This window comes from Myotis yumanensis, unplaced genomic scaffold, assembly GCF_028538775.1.
Source record: "Myotis yumanensis isolate MYYU_CA2020_CCGP unplaced genomic scaffold, mMyoYum1.0.hap1 SCAF_1, whole genome shotgun sequence".
Taxonomy (NCBI): domain Eukaryota; kingdom Metazoa; phylum Chordata; class Mammalia; order Chiroptera; family Vespertilionidae; genus Myotis; species Myotis yumanensis.
In genome coordinates, this window is record NW_027223752.1 from 239,582,195 (window position 1) to 239,601,243 (window position 19,049).

At 70.5% G+C, this 19,049-nt stretch overlaps 1 protein-coding gene across 9 annotated transcripts; it reads right to left on the bottom strand.

Moving 5' to 3' along the window:
* Positions 1-1,711: 1,711 nt before the first annotated feature.
* Positions 1,712-18,240, bottom strand: FGFR3 (fibroblast growth factor receptor 3). 9 transcript variants are annotated; one of them, XM_070400549.1, is made up of 18 exons: positions 18,067-18,240; positions 17,469-17,692; positions 11,963-12,232; positions 11,638-11,691; positions 9,851-10,023; positions 9,006-9,129; positions 8,739-8,929; positions 7,776-7,926; positions 6,161-6,348; positions 5,825-5,973; positions 5,391-5,512; positions 5,204-5,314; positions 4,490-4,680; positions 4,257-4,379; positions 4,109-4,179; positions 3,740-3,877; positions 3,501-3,606; positions 1,712-3,413 (listed from the first exon to the last, which is right to left on the bottom strand). In XM_070400549.1, the coding sequence occupies exons 2-18, from the start codon at positions 17,575-17,577 to the stop codon at positions 3,267-3,269; spliced, it is 2,418 nt and encodes an 805-aa protein (XP_070256650.1). In that variant the 5' UTR covers positions 17,578-17,692; positions 18,067-18,240; the 3' UTR covers positions 1,712-3,266. The 9 variants fall into 9 exon arrangements, with proteins under 9 accessions (XP_070256650.1, XP_070256624.1, XP_070256592.1 ...); XM_070400523.1 differs by lacking the exons at positions 7,776-7,926; positions 18,067-18,240 and adding an exon at positions 6,994-7,138 and having other exon boundaries at positions 9,851-10,020; positions 17,469-17,640; XM_070400491.1 differs by lacking the exon at positions 18,067-18,240 and having other exon boundaries at positions 9,851-10,020; positions 17,469-17,640.
* Between the last annotated feature and the right edge of the window lie 809 nt (positions 18,241-19,049).

Here is a 19,049-nt window from a genome sequence, read left to right on the forward strand (position 1 = left end):
CACCCAGCCTCATCAGGTGCCCCCAGCAGGTACCCGGACCCTTGGTGCTGTGGGTCCTTCCTCAGGCGGAGCCTGGGAATCCGGACAGGCCTGTGAGCCTGTGGCAGGTAGGGCTGGACCTGTGCTGGCCGCGGGCGCCGGGACACGAGGCCTGGGCTGGAGCCCCGGGCAGCACCGGGCTCTGTCCTTGCCCTTCTCAGGAGGAAACTAGAAGCACTGGGGCGGCAGGAATGCTGGGCCCGTCCTGCCCTGCAGGCCCCGGGCGCTGGGGCAGGGCCAGGAGACCCTGGTGGACATCGCACCCCCAGCGGGAGAAAGGGGGAGCCGTTCCAGACCAGACACCGGTGGGTCCTGGGGAGACGTGCACCTAGTTCCCGTGGTGCCTCCTGGAACCTGAGCAGCAGCGCCCCCTCTGTTCCCACACCCGCCGGGGGACAGCGGGCGGAAGTCAGGCTGGGCAGGCCACTCGGCCGGGGGAGGGGCAGGGCCTGAGATGGAGCCGGGCTGGTGGGTTCGGTTAGGTCAGGGGAGGCACGGATGCAGGAGCCATCTGTGCCCGCCTGCCTGGCGTCCGGAGCCGGCCAGTGCCACGCGGAGGTCTCCACTGGCTTCCCAGGAGGCCCCCCACACCCCTGGCGGCGAGGGCCCCTGGTGTCCCAAGCAGGAGCGGGCCCGGGCGCGGCGAGGACGCTAGAGGGCGCCCCGGCTGCGCTGTCCTGGCCTCCCTTGCCGCCCGCCCTGCCGCGGCGTCCTGACCCGGGTGCTCTGGGCACAAACACGGCTGGGGGTCTGGAGGGCCGGGCGCTTCCCTGAGTGGTGTCTGAGTATCGGCCACACCCGCTGCCTGGAACCCAGGACAGGTGAGGTGCACACAGCAGAAGGGGCCGCGAGTCTGAGAAGCCAGAGTGGAAGTCCACCGGCCCCTAGCTCTCCCCCAACTCCAAGATAGCGGGAGGGCGGACGGGGAGTGCTGGGCCAGGACCTGTGAGGGCTGCATGCCACCGTCTCCTGACCTGTGGGCACTGCTGCCTCCTCCAGGAAGCCTTCCTAAGCGTGCCCCATAGCTACCACGTGGGTGCCCTGCGGTGTCCTCTCCTGCCCAGTCAGGTGTGGGGGCGCAGGAGCGCAGGTGGAGCTGGCGAGGAGGGCAGCAGCCCTGGTGGGGGGGGCGGGAAGCCAGCCAGGAGCAGGGGTGTGGCCACTAGTGCAGTCTGGGGGCTCCTTGGGGGCCCCTCCTAGAAGCCTGCCCCTGCCCAGCTGACAGGGGAGGCGGATGCCAGGGGTTAGGGTGCGGAGGGGGGACCTCAGAACCGGGTGCAGGTATCTGGATCCGCTGACACCCACCTGGACTCCAGGAGCTGTGCCCGCCCACCCCCATGGTGGCCTCCCTGTCCCCTCCCACGGACACCGGGCACCGGGCTGTCTGCACTTCCTGCCACTGGGGACCCGAGGCCCGGGCCATGGAGACCCTCAGGGACACCGAGACTCTGCCCTGCCAGTCAGCCCCACGCAGCTGGGCACACGGACCCCGCCCCCAGGCCTTGCCCAGGATGCCCTCCCCCAGCCAGAGCCCTGAGCTGGGGCCTCCAGGGACTCCGTCTGGCCTCCGCCCCCAGCACGCGCTGTTCCTGCAACAGTGGGCCACCCTCCCTCCTGGGGGGCCGGCGACAGGGCGGCGAGAGCAGGAGACCGGAAGGCTTGCAGCAGAGGCTGAACGGAATCTTTGTTTATTTCTGGGAAGCGCGTTTGCCAGTTTGGGGCAACACCTTTGGCCCCCACAAGGCAGGGGCTGAGAACAAACCACCCCAGCCCCTGCGGGGCTCGCCGGCTGACGCAGGAGCAGCCGCCCGCACTGGGGCGCTAGCAGGACGGACGGGAAGTGACAGCACTGAACTCATGCGTCCCGCCGCCCCCCCCCAGCTCCGAAAGGCAGCGGCCCAGGCTATAAAGGCTAAAGCATTGCGTAAGAAGTGTTAAATCTACAGCAAATACATCTTGTAAAAACTCAATAAATTATATATATAGATATATATAAACTTGTAACATCTAAGAACATCTGAGCCTGGTGCAGGGCTGGCCCACGGCGCACGGCCTCCCGCCCGGCACATGGCAATGGGAACGTGTATGAAAATACCAGCTTGCTTTGAAGTCCAAAAAAATAAATCTCCTACAGAAAAGTCCTAGATAATCGAATCCCCTGCGAAAGGCCAGGGGATGCCCCATCCTCCTGGGAGGCCCTCACACCACTCGCCACCTCTGGGTGTGGGGGCTGCTCCGGCCTGGGGTGTGGGCAACGCGGGGGGGGGGGGGTGCCCAGAGCTGGGCACACCCCCCCGGCGGCCCCTCTAAACGAAGCACAAACCCTCTCAGCTGTTAATAAGTTAAGACTGAAGCCGCCGCCGCCGTGGGGCGGGCTGAACACTACAGCTTTGGGGGTGGGGAGAAGGGACAGGGGTCGGGGGCCCATAAATAGCTTTACGAACACACGGGTCCAGGTACAATTTTTAAAACAAAACTGCTGCCGGGGAGCCCTCCACTCGGGCGGTTTTCGTGTGTCTCGCCCACAGGGGCCTCCCACCCCAGCCCCCGGGGCCCGTGCTGCCGATGTGCCCGCCTTCTTCCACGTGGATGCTATAACACGCGCGTGTCACACGGCGTCTAGTTAGAGAAATGTACACTCGTCTGGAGTAACCCTTTCGGATAGAAGTTAAAGGCTCCCGCCTTCGGTACCCGTAATCTCAGTCTCGGAGGGACAGGGTGGGAGGTGGGGCCTGGGGGGGGTGGGCGTGTGCGAACACTCACCCCAGGCGCAAGGTGCCGCGTGGGTGGGGGGCTCGCCGCACGGGCGTCCCTGCAGGCTCAGCTCAGGCACCCGAGGACGCCGGAGCCAGGAGCTGTGCCCCTCGGGGTGACCGGGAGGGACGGGGGCAGGGAGGCCCACGGTGGAGCCCTTACATTCTCACTCGGTCCCCTGGAACTGTCGGCACAGGCGCCAGGAGGTCATGGTACAGCAGGGCGGGCACCCAGGGACCCCTGCACGGGGACCCGGAGACTCTCACACGCGCGCGCGCACACACACGCACTCGGGGGCGCGCGCACACACACACACACACACACACAGTTGTCTATCTGTCCATCCGTCCATCGGTGCCAGGTCTTGAACCTGGGCCGCGGGGCCGCGGTGGCCGACGGCACACCCAGAGCAGCGTGGCGGGCGGGGGCCCACTCTCACATTGGGGGGGGCTCGGCCAGAAGGCGGGGACCCTTCACGTCTGCGGACCCCCGCTGCTGGGAGGGGCGGGGGGCAGGAGGTCGTGGGCGAACACAGAGTCGTCCCCTGAGGAGCCGGAGCTGGGGGTGTCCTGGCCACCGGGCGAGTACTGCTCGAAGGGCACCGACAGGTCCAGGTACTCCTGCGGGTGGGCAGGCGGGGGTCACAGGCTGCACACTCCCTCTCCCCCACTCCCAGGCCGCCGGCGCGGGGTAGGGGCAGCACTCACGTCGGTGGACGTCACCGTGAGGATGCGGTCCAGGTCCTCCACCAGCTGCTTGAAGGTGGGCCTCTGGGAGGGCACGGCGTGCCAGCACTCCCGCATGACCATGTACCTGCGGGGCACGCGGTGAGGCGCCCGCCGGCCAGTGTCCCGCCGCCTCCCCGCTGGCCAGGCGTGAGCCCTGTGTGCACCCACCACCCTGCGTGCAGGCGCCCAGCAGGTTGAGGTGGGGTGGGGGCACTCACAGCTCGTGCGTGCAGTTGGCCGGCTTGTCCATGCGGTGCCCCTCCTTCAGCAGCTTGAACAGCTCCTCCACGGGGATGCCGGGGTACGGCGAGCCCCCCAGGGTGAAGATCTCCCAGAGCAGGACCCCGAAGGACCAGCTGGGGGGACACAGCACACAGGCTCTCACCTGCCCCGGAGCAGGCCCCCCGGGACGGACGCGGCACTCGGGCTGGTCGGGCCCAGGCGGAGGCACGAGGCCCGAGAGGCCGTGGGGCTCCAGTTGGGGACCCAGCTTCACCCTGGAGCTCCCGTCGCCCCACCCTGGGCCGGGCCGGGCCCCTCGCAGCTCCCCGCCCCCCACCCCCCACCCGAGTCCTGGGGCCACGTACACATCGCTCTGGTGGGTGTAGACGCGGTCGAACAGGGCCTCGGGCGCCATCCACTTCACGGGCAGCCGGCCCTGCGGACAGGGAGCCGCACGTTGCACAGGCGCCCCCCGCGGCGGCTTCCCCCGCCCCCCGCCCGGGCCCGGCTCACGTTGGTGGTCTTCTTGTAATAGTCCAGGTTGTGCACGTCGCGGGCCAGGCCGAAGTCCGCGATCTTCATCACGTTGTCCTCGGTCACCAGCACGTTGCGGGCGGCAAGGTCCCTGTGGATGCACTGCGGACGGGGCCGGGGCCGGGCTGAGGCCGCCGCCGGCCGCTCGCGGGGCCGCCCGGTTCCGCCCGTTCCGGCCCCCGGCCCCCGGCCCCCGCCTCCCGCCTCCTCACCTTCTGGGAGGCCAGGTACTCCATGCCCCGGGCCACCTGGTAGGCGCAGGACACCAGGTCCTTGCAGGTGAGCTGCTCCTCGGGCAGTTGGCAGGTGTCGAAGGAGTAGTCGGTGCCCGGGGGTCGCCGCGCCCGCAGGTACTCCCGCAGGTTGCCTTTGGCCGCGTACTCCACCAGCACGTACAGGGGCCCTGTGGGCACCGGGGCTCAGGGGGGCACCGCCTGCGCACCCACCGCCCTGCGTGCACCCACCGCCCTGCGCACCCACCGCCCTCTGTGTACCCACCGCCCTGCGTGCACCCACCGCCCTGCGCACCCACCGCCCTGCGTGCACCCACCGCCCTGTGTACCCACCGCCCTGCGTGCACCCACCGCCCTGCGCACCCACCGCCCTGCGTACCCACCGCCCTGCGTGCACCCACCGCCCTGCGTGCACCCACCGCCCTGCGCACCCACCGCCCTGCGTGCACCCACCGCCCTGCGTGCACCCACTGCCCTGCGCACCCACCGCCCTGCGTGCACCCACCGCCCTGCGCACCCACCGCCCTGCGCACCCACCGCCCTGCGTGCACCCACCGCCCTGCGCACCCACCGCCCTGCGTGCACCCACCGCCCTGCGTGCACCCACCGCCCTGCGCACCCACCGCCCTGCGCACCCACCGCCCTGCGTGCACCCACCGCCCTGCGCGCACCCACCGCCCTGCGTGTACCCACCGCCCTGCGTGCAGGCGCCCAGCAGGTTGATGATGTTCTTGTGCTTCCCGATCATCTTCATCATCTCCATCTCGGACACCAGGTCAGAGAGGTCCTTGTCGGTGGCGTCGTCTGTGCGGACAGAGGGCACGTGGGACAGTGCAGCCGCGCTGCCGGCCCCGCTCCTCGCGCCCCTCGCTTCACGCACCTTTCAGCATCTTCACGGCCACCGTGACGGGCTTGGTGGTCCGGTCCTTGTCGATGCCGATGGCCTCCGCCATGACCACCTGACCGAAGCAGCCCTCGCCCAGGGGTTTGCCCAGGGTCAGCCTGGCGGCAGGGGCAGAGGTAATGAGCCCCAGTGCCACCGCCTCCAGGAAGCCCTCCACACCTGCTCCTGAGGATGAAGTCCCTGCTCCCCACTTCCCCCCGGCCCCCGGCTGCCATGCCCTCCAGACAGAGCTCATCCTGCCTCCACCTCACGGGCACCTCCCCGCGGCCCAGCCTCCTCCTCCAACCTCACACCCAACAGTGGCCTCAGCTCCTACTCGACTCCCATCTGAATCCAATCAGGTCTCTGCATGGCGGCCTCCCTCCCCTATCGTCAGGGCCCCAGCACGCGGCGTCCGTCCCAGCACTGACCGGGCCCGGGGCAGCTCCCACTTGGGGTCGGCGGGCAGCTCCAGCTCGGAGACGTTGGCCAGCGCGGGGCCCTCGCCGGACGACAGCCGGGCGATGCGCACGAGCGGCGTGTTGGAGTTCATGGATGAGTTGGACTCCAAGGACACCTGCTTGGGTCGGCAGGGCAGGTCGGTGCTGCGGGGCCGCGGGGGGGTGGGGTGGGGGGGGGGGGACGTGCAGCCCCAGGGCCTCCCACATGGCTGGGCGTCCCCGGTGCACGGGAGCCCGGAAGGTGGGTCATGGGGGGTTTGGCGAGCCGGGCGGGCGGTTTGGAACCGGGTATCTCCTTTCTGTTACCTGTCGCTTGAGCGGGAAGCGGGAGACTTTGTGCACGGCGGGCGCCAGGCCCTTCTTGGGGGGGCTGCGCAGGCGGCAGAGCGTCACGGCGGCCACCACCAGGACGAAGAGCAGGAAGCCCACGCTGTAGCTGAGGACGCCCGCGTACACGCTGCCCGCCTCGCCGGCCTCCACCAGCTCCTCCTCGGCTGCAAAGACACGGGCGTTGGGGCCTGGCCCGGCCGCACCGCAGCCCCACGGCCCACGGCCACGGGAGCCACAGGCACAGTGGGGGCTGGGGAGGAGGCGCGGCCCCGGGTGGGTGCCGAGGCCATGATGCCCCACGCGGTGGGGTCTGGGGTCAGAAGTGACCGAGAGAAGGAGTGCCAGTGGAGCCACAGCGCCCACACCCGCCACCCGGGGAGACGCCAAAGCCGCTGCCAGGCTCCGGGGGCCCCGCTGGGTGTGGGGGCCCGATGGAGGCCCCTTTGGACCAGGACAGGGCCGGGTCGACTTTTTAGTTTAAATATTTTTATTGATTTAGAGAAGGAGGGAGAGGGAGAGAGAGAAACATCCTTGAGAATCATGGATCGACTGTCTCCTGCACGCCCCCCACATGGGGATCGAGCCTGCAACCAGGCATGTGCCCTGACGGGGAATCAAACCCTGAACGCTCTATCCACTGAGCCAAACCGGCCAGGGCCCAGGTTGACTGACCCCAACCCAGGCACAGGGCGTGGCGCGGAGCCCGGCGGACGTGAGCCTCAGGACCCCCCGGCCGGTCCCTGGCGGCTTTGGCGTGTCCCGAGCCAGCGCCCCGAGAAAGGTGCAGCAGCAGCAGCAGGAGCCGGTACCTGGCAGCACCACCAGCCACGCAGAGTGATGGGAAAACCCGATAGAATTGCCCGCCAGACACGTGTACTCCCCCGCGTCCTCAAAGGTGACATTGCGCAAAGACAGCACCTCTAGCTCCTTGTCGGTGGTGTTAGCGCCTGCCGTCTAGGGAGAGAGAAAGAGCGCTAGGCCGTGCCAGCACCCCCTGCGGCACGGAGCCAGCGTCCACCAGCGACGGTCCCACCGGGCTGCAAAGGAAACGCCGCCACCACCACGGCCACGGCCACCACCACGGCCACGGCCGCCACCACGGCCACGGCGGCCGAGGGTCCTCCGCCTTGTGCGTCCACACTGAGCCCGAAGCCAGTCCCTTCACCGGCGAGTCCTCTGTCCCAGTGAGCGCCAGGCGTGCGGCCAGCAGGGCGGCCAGCAGCGTGCGGGGGTGGGAGGACAGGCAGGTGGCAGAGGGACAGACAGACCAACGGGAAGTGAGCAGGCAGCGGAGCCGGGGGCCAGGGAGATGGCAGGAAAGCAGGTGCCCACAGACGCAGGGCATGGCCCTGCCAGGCTGAGGGCCTTCTGTGGGTGGCACAGGCGCAGGCAGGTGCCGTGGGCCACGGCTCCAGGCAGGAGGTGTCACACGGAGGCACAGGCGCCGGCTTGCAGAGGTGACGGCATGTGCAGCGAGCGAGCGGGGTGGCAAGGTGGGGAGCGAGCGGGACGGGGCGTGCGGCGGGGCGCGGGGCCAGGGCGTCGGAGCTGGAGCTCGGCGTGCCAGGCAGGCGTGGGACAGAGTCGTTACCTGCTCGGGGCCCGTGAACACGCAGCCAAAAGGCCTTCTCAGACACGCCTATGAAATTGGAGGCTCGACAGAGGTACTCGCCCCCGTCGTGCTCGGACACATTGGCCAGGCGGAGGCGCGCGTCGGCCTCCACAGTCTCACTGATCCAGGACTGCGGGGACAAGAGACCCGGCTCAGGGGGGCCCGCAGGCCGGCCGGGCGCCAGGTGCTGCCCAGGAGTGGCCCCGTCCAGGTCGAGACCCGCGGGAGGGCAGCCTCAGATCCTGAGACTCCAAGGCAGGATGTGGGAGACCCCCAAGGAATGACTGGGGCTGTGCCAGCCTGGAGGGCTGCCTGGAGGAGGCGTGTAGGCACGTCCCGGCAGTAGATTGTAGTTTCACAGGATGCACCTTCTGCGCATCCTCCCTCCCCAACATGGAGCACGGGCCTGGCAGGCTCCCTGAGAGGCCCTCGGGGTGGAGGGGTGCTCGATCCGCCCCCCCTGGAGCCCGGCTGGGCCCGTGGTGACGCCACAGACGGCTCACACGCTGACCAGGGCGCAGGCACCACCAGGCGGGGGCCCAGCGTCCTCAGCCTGAGCCCTGCTCCCCACCCCCATCAGCCTGTCTCATCTCTGAAACAGATGTTTCTCTTTGGGCTGCGAGTGTCGCAACCATCCGACCGGGTGGCCCCCACCCTGGGGCCATGGGAACCCCGCTGAGGCTGTCCTGCCCCCAGGCCCCGGGAGGCCGGCTGGGTGGCGAGCTGACTGCACACAAACGCCGCCGCCCAATCGCCACCCCCGCCCCAGCTCAGGGGGGCCCCGCCTGGCCTGCCAGGGGTGCTGGGTGAACTCGGCTGCGCCTGGCCGGCAGGGGCCCTGGGGCCGAGCCCCTGCAGGAGGCATCCCCGAGAGCGAGGGGGAAACGGAGGATGCACTGGGGACCCGGCCCGCCTCTGCCCCCGGCCCAGGGCGGCGCCCACCTTGAGCACGGTGACGTAGGGCGTGCCGTCGGGCCCCACTTTGCTGCCGTTCACCTCCACGTGCTTCAGCCACTGGATGTGGGGCTGCGCGTCGCTGTACACCTTGCAGTGGAACTCCACGTCGCTGCCCAGCACGGCCGTCCGGTTGGCCGGCAGCCCCGCCTGCAGGATGGGCCGGTGCGGGGAGCGCTCTGCGGACACAGGGCGAGCGGGGCTTAGGGACGGCCCGGCCCGGCTCCCCCCCGACCACCCGGGCCCGGGCCTCACCCAGCACGTCCAGCGTGTAGGTCTGCCGGATGCTGCCCAGCCTGTTCTGCACGACGCACGTGTAGTTGCCACGGTCCGAGGGCACCACGCTCTCCATGACCAGGCTCCACTGCTGGTGGCGCAGCTGTGGGCAGACGGGGGGGTGAGCGGGCAGACGGGGAGTGAGCGGGCAGACGGGGGGGTGAGCGGGCAGACGGGGAGTGAGCGGGCAGACGGGGGGGGGGGGGGGGGGGGGGGGGGGGGGTGAGCGGGCAGACGGGGAGTGAGCGGGCAGACGGGGGGTGAGCGGGCAGACGGGGGGGGGGGGGGGCGGTGAGCGGGCAGACGGGGGGTGGAGCGGGCAGACGGGGAGTGAGCGGGCAGACGGGGGGTGAGCGGGCAGACGGGGAGTGAGCGGGCAGACGGGGGGGGGGGGGGGGGGGGGGGGGGTGAGCGGGCAGACGGGGAGGTGAGCGGGCAGACGGGGGGTGAGCGGGCAGACGGGGGGGGGGGGCGGTGAGCGGGCAGACGGGGGGGTGAGCGGGCAGACGGGGGGGGGGGGGGGGCGGTGAGCAGGCAGACGGGGGGGGGGGGGGGGGCGGTGAGCGGGCAGACGGGGAGTGAGCGGGCAGACGGGGAGTGAGCGGGCAGACAGGGGGTGAGCGGGGGGGGGGGGGTGAGCGGGCAGACGGGGGGGGGGCGGTGAGCGGGCAGACGGGGGGGTGAGCGGGGCAGACGGGGGTTGAGCGGGCAGACGGGGGGGGGGGGGGTGAGCGGGCAGATGGGGGGTGAGCGGGCAGACAGGGGGTGAGTGGGCAGCGGCGAGGCCCCTGGAGTGCGGGGTCCGGCCCACCACTGGCGCCCACCTTGATGCCCCCGATGCGGTGCTCCCCGCGGAACTCCTTGCCGTTCTTCAGCCAGGAGATGGACGGCGTGGGGTTGCCGGCCGCCGGGCAGCGGAAGCGCACAGTGTTGGCGGCGGGCACAGCCAGCAGCTTCTTCTCCATCCGCTCAGGCCGCGTCCAGTAAGGGGCCCCTGCTGGCGAGGGGCACGCGGAGTCCATGACCGGCGAGGGGGGGCCCAGCAGGCGGGACACCACCTCCCGGCGACGCAACGCCAGGCCCCCCCGTGCCTTCTTTCTTTTTAATAAGCGTGTTTTGTTTTTCATTTATTTTACTTTTTGTTATTCCTCATCCAAGGGTAATTTTCCATTTATTTTTAGAGAGAGTGGAAGGGAGGGTGAAAGAGGGAGAGAGAAACACTGATGTGAGAGAAACACATCGACTGGTTGCCTCCTGCACAAGCCCCAACCATGGCCCAGAGTCGAACCCGGGACCCTTCCGTTCCACTGAGCCGCACCGGCCAGGACCCCAGGGTGCTTTCTGACAGGAGGCACCTCCTAGGAGAGCACCCACACCCAGCTGGCGGGGGGCACAGTGCCCCTCGAGCCAGAGCTTGGAGGCACTGGGTGCTGCTGAGTCTGCGAGCCCTGAGCCACCTCTGCAGCAGGCGCTCAGGCCTGAGGGCGGCGGGGGAGGGACAGGAGGAGGGACAGGAGGAGGGACAGACAGCGGGAGGGACAGACAGCGAGAGGGACAAGAGTAGGGGGACAGGGTAACAGGAGGCCCCGCCCACTCTCACCCCGGAGCCCGACTGGTTTTTCTCCTTCTCGTGGGCCGGGTGGGGGAGCCTTCCTGCTGTTTGGAGGCTGGGTGGGCAGGGTTTGGGATGGGGGGTGTCCCCAGAGGGGAGGCACCCTCCCCACAAGCTTCCCTCCCCCCCTCGGCAGCCACCTCACAGAGGGCTGAGGCCAGGTGGGGCAGTTTGAACAACGCTGGGAAGAGGAGCCGCCTGGGGTCCAGGGTCCGAGGGGCAGAGACGGGGGGGGGGGGGGGGGGGGGGGGGGAATTGGCGGTGACTTCCTCTGGGAGGCAGCCCTGTGCGGCCCTCAGTGTCCCGAGGCCCAGAGGGAACACCAGGCCCTGCCCGAGGTGGCCAGGACGGGGGGCACTGGGAGCGTGAGGGTGGGGGAGGGCAGGGGCCACCGCGGGGGTCACCAGGAGACACCTGCATCTCAGACCCCCAGGCCTCCCCTCTGGGTCCTCACCTCCTTGTCCGCTGGACCCCAGAGGCCCCGTCCCCATGTCCCCTCACCAGCTCCCCACACTGGGCAAAGCCTCCTGCCATGCCCAGGCCAGCACCTCCGGTCGCGCACCCACAGCCTTGGGGGTGACAACACCCCGTCCCCGGAAAGGCGCCCGCACCTGGCATGCGGCGCCCTGGCCACCGCCTCTACGTGGACTGTTGGGGCCGCCCCCCCACTGGCCCCTGCCCTCAGCCCCGGCCCCCAGCTGCCACCTGAACCCCCGCCTGGTGAACTAACACCCAGAGTGGACCCTCCACACAGGCCTCACACCCCAGCAACCCTGCACCCCCCACACCAGCCTCCCCCAGAGCTCCGGGCAGACACCCAGGGCCACCCCACATGGAGGGGACCCCCACTCATAACCAAAACAGGGGATGCCCAGGCCTTGGTCTCTCACCAGCGGGGTGAGCAAGTGGCCCCATCCCTGGGGGTGCAGGGGGACGGGTGTGTCTGGGGGAAGCAGGTCCCCAGCCCCGACCCGCCCGGAGCCTGGAGCCTGGTCTCACCTGTGTCCTCTGCCTCGTCCTCCCCATCTTCGTCGTCTCCCGAGGACGGGGCATCTGCAGGGCAGGGAGAGGGGCCATGGAGGGGGGCCGTGCCCATCGCCCCAACAGGGGGCCATGGAGGGGGGCGTGCCCATCGTCCCAACAGAGGCTGGAGGGGGGCTGGTGTCTGGCACCCCCAACCAGGCACCCACCCTCCTCAGCGGCGAGGCTGTTCCTCTCCTGATCTGTCTCCTCCAGCCCAGGAGGCCCCGGGTGGTCTGTCCCTCACAGAGCCCCCAGGGGTGCCCCTCTCCTCCAGGGGCCCTCGGGACGCGGCCGCACCCACCTGTCACCCGCACGCTGAAGCGGCACAGCTCGCGCTGGGTGAGCCGCTGCCGGCAGCTGTAGGCCCCTGTGTCCTCGTGGGAGGCGTTCAGCACCTGCAGCCGCTGCGGCCCCACCAGCACGCGGTCCGAGGGTGCCAGCCCCGCCCCGTCCTTGGCCCAGAGGGTGGGCCCCGTGGGGACGCCTGCAGGCAGGTGGCAGCTCAGCTCCACGGTGTCCCCGCTGCCAAACACCAGCTGCTCCTGCTGGGGGGGCTCCGGTCCCGGGACCTCTGTGGGCAAGACGGGCGGCCGTGAGGCAGGCGCCCAAACCGAGAGCACTGGGCTGGGCGCACAGCCCCGGAGGCACCAGGCGCCTCCTCACAGGCGGACCGGCTGCAGCAGGGCTGTCGGCCCGGTGGGCGGGGCCGGGTCCAGGCGGGTCTGGGTGACAGAGGATCTGCACCCAGAGCCCGGGTCCTGCAAACCGCCCCGAGGACGGCGGGCGGGCACGTCTGCAGCCTGGCCAGCCCCCCGGTCCCGGACAGCCTGCCGCGGGCGCCGCGCTCAGGTTCACGTGCAGACAGGTGGCCGCTCGCGCAGGCTGCACGCAGGGCAGGGCCGCGACAGCCACCGCAGCCTCACAGGCCACAGAGCCGACAGCCACCGCAGCCTCCTTCCTTTGAGTTTTGCCAACCACTCAGGAACGCAAAACCCATTCTGTGTTTGGGGCGAAGGGAGCTGGAACCTCTGTTTTACAGGTGACAACACAGGCCTGGGAGAAGGCTGTCACAGGAGGTGCCCGGCCGGCCTGGCTCAGTGGTTGAGCGTCGACCTATGAACCAGGAGGTCACGGTTCAAATCCCATTCAGGGCACAGGCCTGGGTTGCGGGCTCCATCCCTAGTGTGGGGCGTGCAGGAGGCAGCCGATCAGTGGTTCTCTCATCATTGATGTTTCTCTCTCTCTCTCTCCCTTTCTCTCTGAAATCAATAAAAAAAATATATTTTTAAAAAATGTCACAGGAGGAGGCCACCTCAGCACGCCAGCGGCTGCCCAGCTCCAAGGAGGCCAGCAAGGCCTGAGACCCAGGGACACACCCCTGGTTGGGCTGACCACCACCCCCCCGCCTCCCTGCCAGGGCCAGACAATGCCCAGCGCAGGCGGGCAGCCCGGGCTGTGGGCCCAGGACGGGCCGGGTGGTCCGGCGGCTCAGGCCCCCTGCCCCACCCGCTGGGCCGGCAGCTCCGTTACTTGTCATTCCGCCGACGCGTGGCCTAGATTCGAGGGCCCAGCTGCCCCTCTGGGGCCTGGCTCCCCGGACAGGCCAGCTCGGCCCCCCACCTCGGCGTCCTCCTAAGCCCTGTGCCCAGGAGAAGGGTGTCCGGAAGCGTCTAGAGTCTGTGTCCCTGGGGACCCCAGAGTGTCAGACACCTGGCCTGACCTCCAGCCCCCCAGTCCTGGCCACTGTGTCCTGTGGGGACCACCCAGTGCCGAGAGCCGACGGAGGCCCCCCCGACAGGCTGGGGGGGCAGCCTCAGCCCCAGGCCCCGGCCAAGGGCAACAGCATTGGTTCCGCTGGTCTGGGCAGCGAGGCATCTGCACAAGGATTTGCTTCAACCCGGCCCAGCGGGGGCCGGAGGGACACAGCACCCCCAGGCCAGACACGCCTGGCAGCCATCTGCAGAGGTGGGGTGAGGGGCTGACCCCTGACCTGCCCACCACCCTGCTCAGCTGGGTGCCTGCATAGGACAGAGCCTCCCAGACCAGGTCAGTCTCCGCCCCTGCAGATCCAACACACCAGGCCCACTCAGAGCCTTGGGGGGTCCCCACTCAGAGCCTTGGGGGGCCCCACTCAGAGCCTTGGGGGACCCACTCAGAGCCTTGGGGGGTCCCACTCAGAGCCTTGGGGGACCCACTCAGAGCCTTGGGGGGTCCCACTCAGAGCCTTGGGGGACCCACTCAGAGCCTTGGGGGGCCCCACTCAGAGCCTTGGGGGTCCCACTCAGAGCCTTGGGGGACCCACTCAGAGCCTTGGGGGGCCCCACTCAGAGCCTTGGGGGACCCCACGGAGAGCCACAGGGGCGGAGTGAGCGGTGTCAGGCAGGGAGACACAGGCAGACCCGACTCAGGCGCTCAGGGAGCAGAGCGGGGTGTGGAGCGTGGAAGCTCCCGCTGCTCTCCCCGCACCAGGCACAGGCTTTATTTATTTTTAAAAATATATATATATTTTTTAATTGATTTCAGAGAGGAAGGGGGAGAGAGAGATGGAAACATCACTCATGAGAGAGAATCAGTGACTGGCTGCCTCCTGCATGCCCCCCACTGGGGATCGAGCCTGCAACCCAGGCACGTGCCCTGACGGGGAGTGGAACCTGGGACCTCGAACCTGGGACATTCTGGTTCATAGGTCGATGCTCAACCACTGAGCCACGCCGGCTGGGCCAGGCCAGGCACAGGCTTCAGAAGAGCCCGGCCGAGGCGCCTCAGAGGGACCCTGGCCTCCGGGCAAAGGTTCTGGCCTCCCCTCCCCGGAAACATTCCGAAAAGTTCCATAACAAAGTCAGGGGAACAGGGGGGGCTCCGGTGGCTGGGCGGGCTAATGAGGGCTTACGGGATTATCCCGCCTAATCCGCCTACACCCCTCCATTATCAGTCTCCTGGGACAGGTGAGGAGCCCAGGCACCAGGGCACCAGGGCCCCGGGCAGCGGCAGCCTGGAGCCCAGGGCAGGGCCAGGGTCAGGAAGCACAGTCCCAATTCCAGCTCATTTACTTGTAAATCACTCAGGCCGGGGTGGCCCGAGGGGGGGGACTCCCCAAACTCCCGCTCGGCAGACTGGTCCCCCCTCAAGGAGACCCCTTTCCTCTCCAGGTGCCGGTGTGAAATGGGGTCTGTGGGCCACACGGGCCTTGAGAGTGAGAGGGCCGGACAAGCTCCGGGGGTGCCTGCGGTGAGCTCCTAACTAACCACGGCGGATCGTGGCGGGCGGACCGTGGCGGGCTGGGCCTTGGCGGGCGGTCGGCAAGTCCTAGGCCTGCCGCTTCCTGACAAAGGTCAGACTTTACCTTTGAAAGGGTTTGAGTCTTTGTGCCCCTAAGATAACGTACCTGGAAAAGGAGTATCAGAGCCATCTTTTGCTGACCCTCCTGGGCGCACAGAAACCACGGGGCTATCCGGCGGCCCGAATGCCATCTCTGCTGCGAAGGCCCCGCCTCAGAGAGCCCCCCACGCGGACCCTAAAGGATACACCAGGCCCACGGCCGCCATTCTCCCGAGCTTAGCTTGGTCTCACCCCGCGAGCTCTTGCTTCCCGACAACTATCAGCTTGGTTCAAAGTCACCAGGATTTTTCTGAGCGTGGACATTCTTAGGGCGACAGACCCCAAGGGGGCCCTGGGGCCTGGAGGGAGGGGGCCTGGGGACTCAGTCCAGCCTGGGGCTCACGCTGGGTTAATGAACCACCTGGAGGCCCCGGAGGCTCAAAGTCCAGCCCGCAGTGGACGGAGGAGGTGGGAGAGGCTGCAGCCAGTGCCTTCTGGAAAATGCTCAGCACAGGGACCCCCGCTGGCTGGGTGGGTCAGACCCCGGGGGCGGCCTCCTGCTACCCCCACCCCCCTGCCTGGTGGGGGACCCTGCCAGGCCCCTGGAGGAGAGCAGGACCCCCTGGGAATAAGGGGCTGCCTCCGGGGCCTGTGGGGGGGCGGGGCGGCTGGGCGGCCAGCAGCACACACCTCCCCACTGTCCCTGACCCCAGCGGCTTGGCGCCCTAGCTCCTGTCCCCGGGGAGGGCCAGCCGCCCTCTGGAAATTTCAGGAGAACTCTGTATTTTTCCTGCCCAGCCCATCTCTTGAAGGAACCGGATTAAGTTTATTGACCTATCCACTCACTACCTGTTTCACCAGCTCTACCGCGGGGGCGGGGCGGGGGGAGGGCAGGACGCTCCGGCCCGGAGGCGGCCGGGTCTCCCTCTCCAGGCCCCGAGGGCCCTCCTGTCGCTGGGCCCGCGGCCCGCATCCGCGGGGGCGCCCCAGGCTCTGCGTCCCAGGCCCCGACCTCAGAGGCGCGGCCCGTTCCGGCGAGGGGGGGTGGAGGCGGCCGCGGCCACGGCCCCGCGCCCCGCAGGGGGCCCCGGGGAGGGCCTGGGGCCCGGTCCGCCCCCGCCCCCGGGCTAGTTGGCCTTCCCGGGCCGCAGGGAGTAACATCTTTATCTGAATGCGAATGGGAATGCTAATGGGGCTCCCCCGCCGCCCCCACTCCGCGCCCCTGGAAGCGGGGGCGCTAAAAGCGCGCGCTGACCTCCGGGCGGCCCCTGTCACGCCGCTGAATGACACGCACATTCAAGCGCAGGGCCCACTTTCATTCATAAAAAAATGACATTGTTCCGGGAGGCTGCAGCCGCCGCCGGAGACGGGGGCGCGGGGGGGCGCGGCGGGGCGGGGCGGGGCGCCATCTGCCTGCGTCCCGTACCGCCTGCGGCCGCCTCGCTGGCACGGCCGCCCGGCCGCCGCGCTCGCACCTCCCGCCGTCAATGCGCGTCTGTGGCCGCGCCGAGGTACAAAGGAGCGGCTGTTCGGGGCGCCCGCCCGGGTGGGGCGTGAGCTCACCGGGCTCGGGCCGCCCTCGGCGCGGCCCCGGACTGGAGGTAGGGTGCCCGCAGGCCCCGTCCGCGCCCCGGAGGTGACGGTCCCCGCGGGCGGGACTCCCGGTGGCCGCCAGCCGGGCCACGCGTCTCTGCCCCGACTCCCGGGGAGGCGGCAAGGGTAGGGCCGGCCGGCCGGCCTGCGGGGGCCCCGCCGCACCTCCAGGGCCGGCGCGTGTGCGGGGCGGAGCCTGGCGCACAGACCCGCTCCCTCCGCTGCTCTGGCCGCGCGGACCGGGTCCTCCTGAGACCCCCGACGTCCCGCCAGACCCTGACCACCAGCCGGGGGTCGGCGACTCCTCCGCACCAGGACACCGGCTCCACGCCCTGCCGGCGCCCGCCTGGCCTTCGGTGCCCCCGCGGGGGGCAGACACCTTCACCCACAGGCAGGGGAGGGGGGTGGACGGGCACGGGAGGCATCGCCTCCGCACGCAGGCCCCTGGGGGCAGGGCGGGACCCGCTCCTACACCCTCCCTGCAAAGTCCGGCCTCGCTGTGGCCGAAGCTGGCCAGGACCCGGGGCCCAGGGAGGCTGGGGGAGCGGCACCCACAATAGGAACTTTCCGACAATACACAGCCCGCAGCGCAACAACAGGATCCCCGGAGAGGCAGCCCCGCGCCCTCCGACGGCGCCCGGGCAGGCGGCGCCCCCCTGGGGAGGCGGGGCGGGGGCTGCGGACGCGGCAGCGCGTGCTTGGGTGGCGGCTCCGGGCGCCCCACCATCAGCCGCGACGGATCTGGCCGCGATCCCCGGGGAGGAAGGGCGACAGGAGGCCGGGCATCGGCCCCGCAGGCCAGTCCAGGGCGCGCCCTCGGGCCGACGCGGATCGGCGCCCCCCACCACCAGGTGCCCGTCCCGGCCCCTCCCCGGTACCGCCCGGCCCCGCCTTACCTGCCACTCTCCGCACGACGCGCTGCTCTGCACCCGGGGGCCCCGAGGCGGCGCCGGTCACGACCGCCACGGCCACGCAGAGCGCGAGGGCCCAGGCCGGGGCGCCCATGGCGGGGGCGGGGGCGGGGGCGGGGGCGGGGGCGTCCTCAGGCGGTGCGCGCGGGCTGGCCTCCCATGGTCCGGCTCCGGCTCCGCACCGGCGGCAGGAGGGCGCCGCTCGGAGTCTGCGGGAGGCGAGCAGCTGGTGACGCGGGCGGGCCGGGCGCACCGGGGAGGAAGCGGCGGCGGCCGGGTCCTGCGCCCCGGTCCCCAGGACCCCCGGCCGCCCCGCCCGCCGCCGCCGCCGCCCAGCGCTCCCGGGCCGCCTGGCGCCGGCCGCCTCCTCCCCGCCGCGGTCCCTCCCTCCTCCCCCTTCCCTCCCTGGCTGCTGCAGAGCCCTCCCAGGGCGGCGGCGGCGGCAAACTTTCCAGAGCGGGAAGCCCAAGCCCCGGCCGGCCCCGCTGCAGGGACCGCTCGGGATCCGAGCCCGCCGCGCGCTCCGGCCCCGCCGAGCGCTCGCCGCGACCCCTCCCGCGCCCGCCCGACCTCGCGCACCGACCTGGAGGCCGCCGGCGCCCGGCTCGCTGTGCGCTGCCCTTTCTTCCTCTCGCTGCCCGCGGCCCTCCGCCTGCGCCCTGCCCTGCGGCCGTCCGCTCGCCGGTGCGGCCGTGTCCCCGGGCGAACAGGACGGGACCGCGCAGCACCAGCTGCCCGCGCCGCTGCCACCGCCGCCGCCACCGCGCACTGAGTCCAGGCGGCCGGGCGCGCGGCAGCCAGTGGGGGCCGGCCCGCGCCCGCCCCGCCTCCGGGCCCGCCCTGCCTGGCCCGGCCACGCCCGCCCCGACGCGTTCGGGGGCGGGGACCCGCCCCTCCCCTGGGGCGGTCTGGGGGCGGGGCCGCGGACCCGCTCTCTCCTGCCCGCCGAGGGGATTAGAGGGGGTGAGGCCGGCGGGGCGCCGGGCGGTCTCCGAGGGCGTGGGAGCCCCGGGCAGGCGAGCGAGGTCCCAGTCTCCCCGCCGGGCGCACCGGGAGGCCAAGCGCAGACCTGTGTTGGCCCCGCGCGCATCCCGGGTGTCTCCCGGGAGGCTCCAGGGGCCTCCGTGGGTGAAGCGTGTCTGAGAGGCTTCAAAGCAAAGGAGCTGCTCCCGCTGAACCCCGAGGTGTGAGCAGCCAGCCCTCAGTGCGGGGGTCCCAGGAGCGCGGCATGGAGGGGGCGGGTACCCTGCACAAAGGCCTGGGGCTGAGATGCCAGCGGCCTCCACCCCGGAAGCTCGCTGCTGCCGGACACCTGCTGCTGAGCTGCCCGAGCGGGCGGGGTCATTCCCTGCTCCCCAGGAGGCATCAGGGTGGAGGGCAGGGGCTGGGGGCCCCCCAGGGCTCTGAGGAAGCACCATGGGGAGCTGGGGGCAGAGCCTGAGGTGTGCCCGCTGGGCAGGACCCAGGGTGACCGGCTTCTTTGCCACCTTCACAGGGAAGAGGCCTCCGCCCACTGTCAGGCCAGCCCAGGAGGGATGGGGTCTCCAGGAGCCAGAGCGGGGCCAC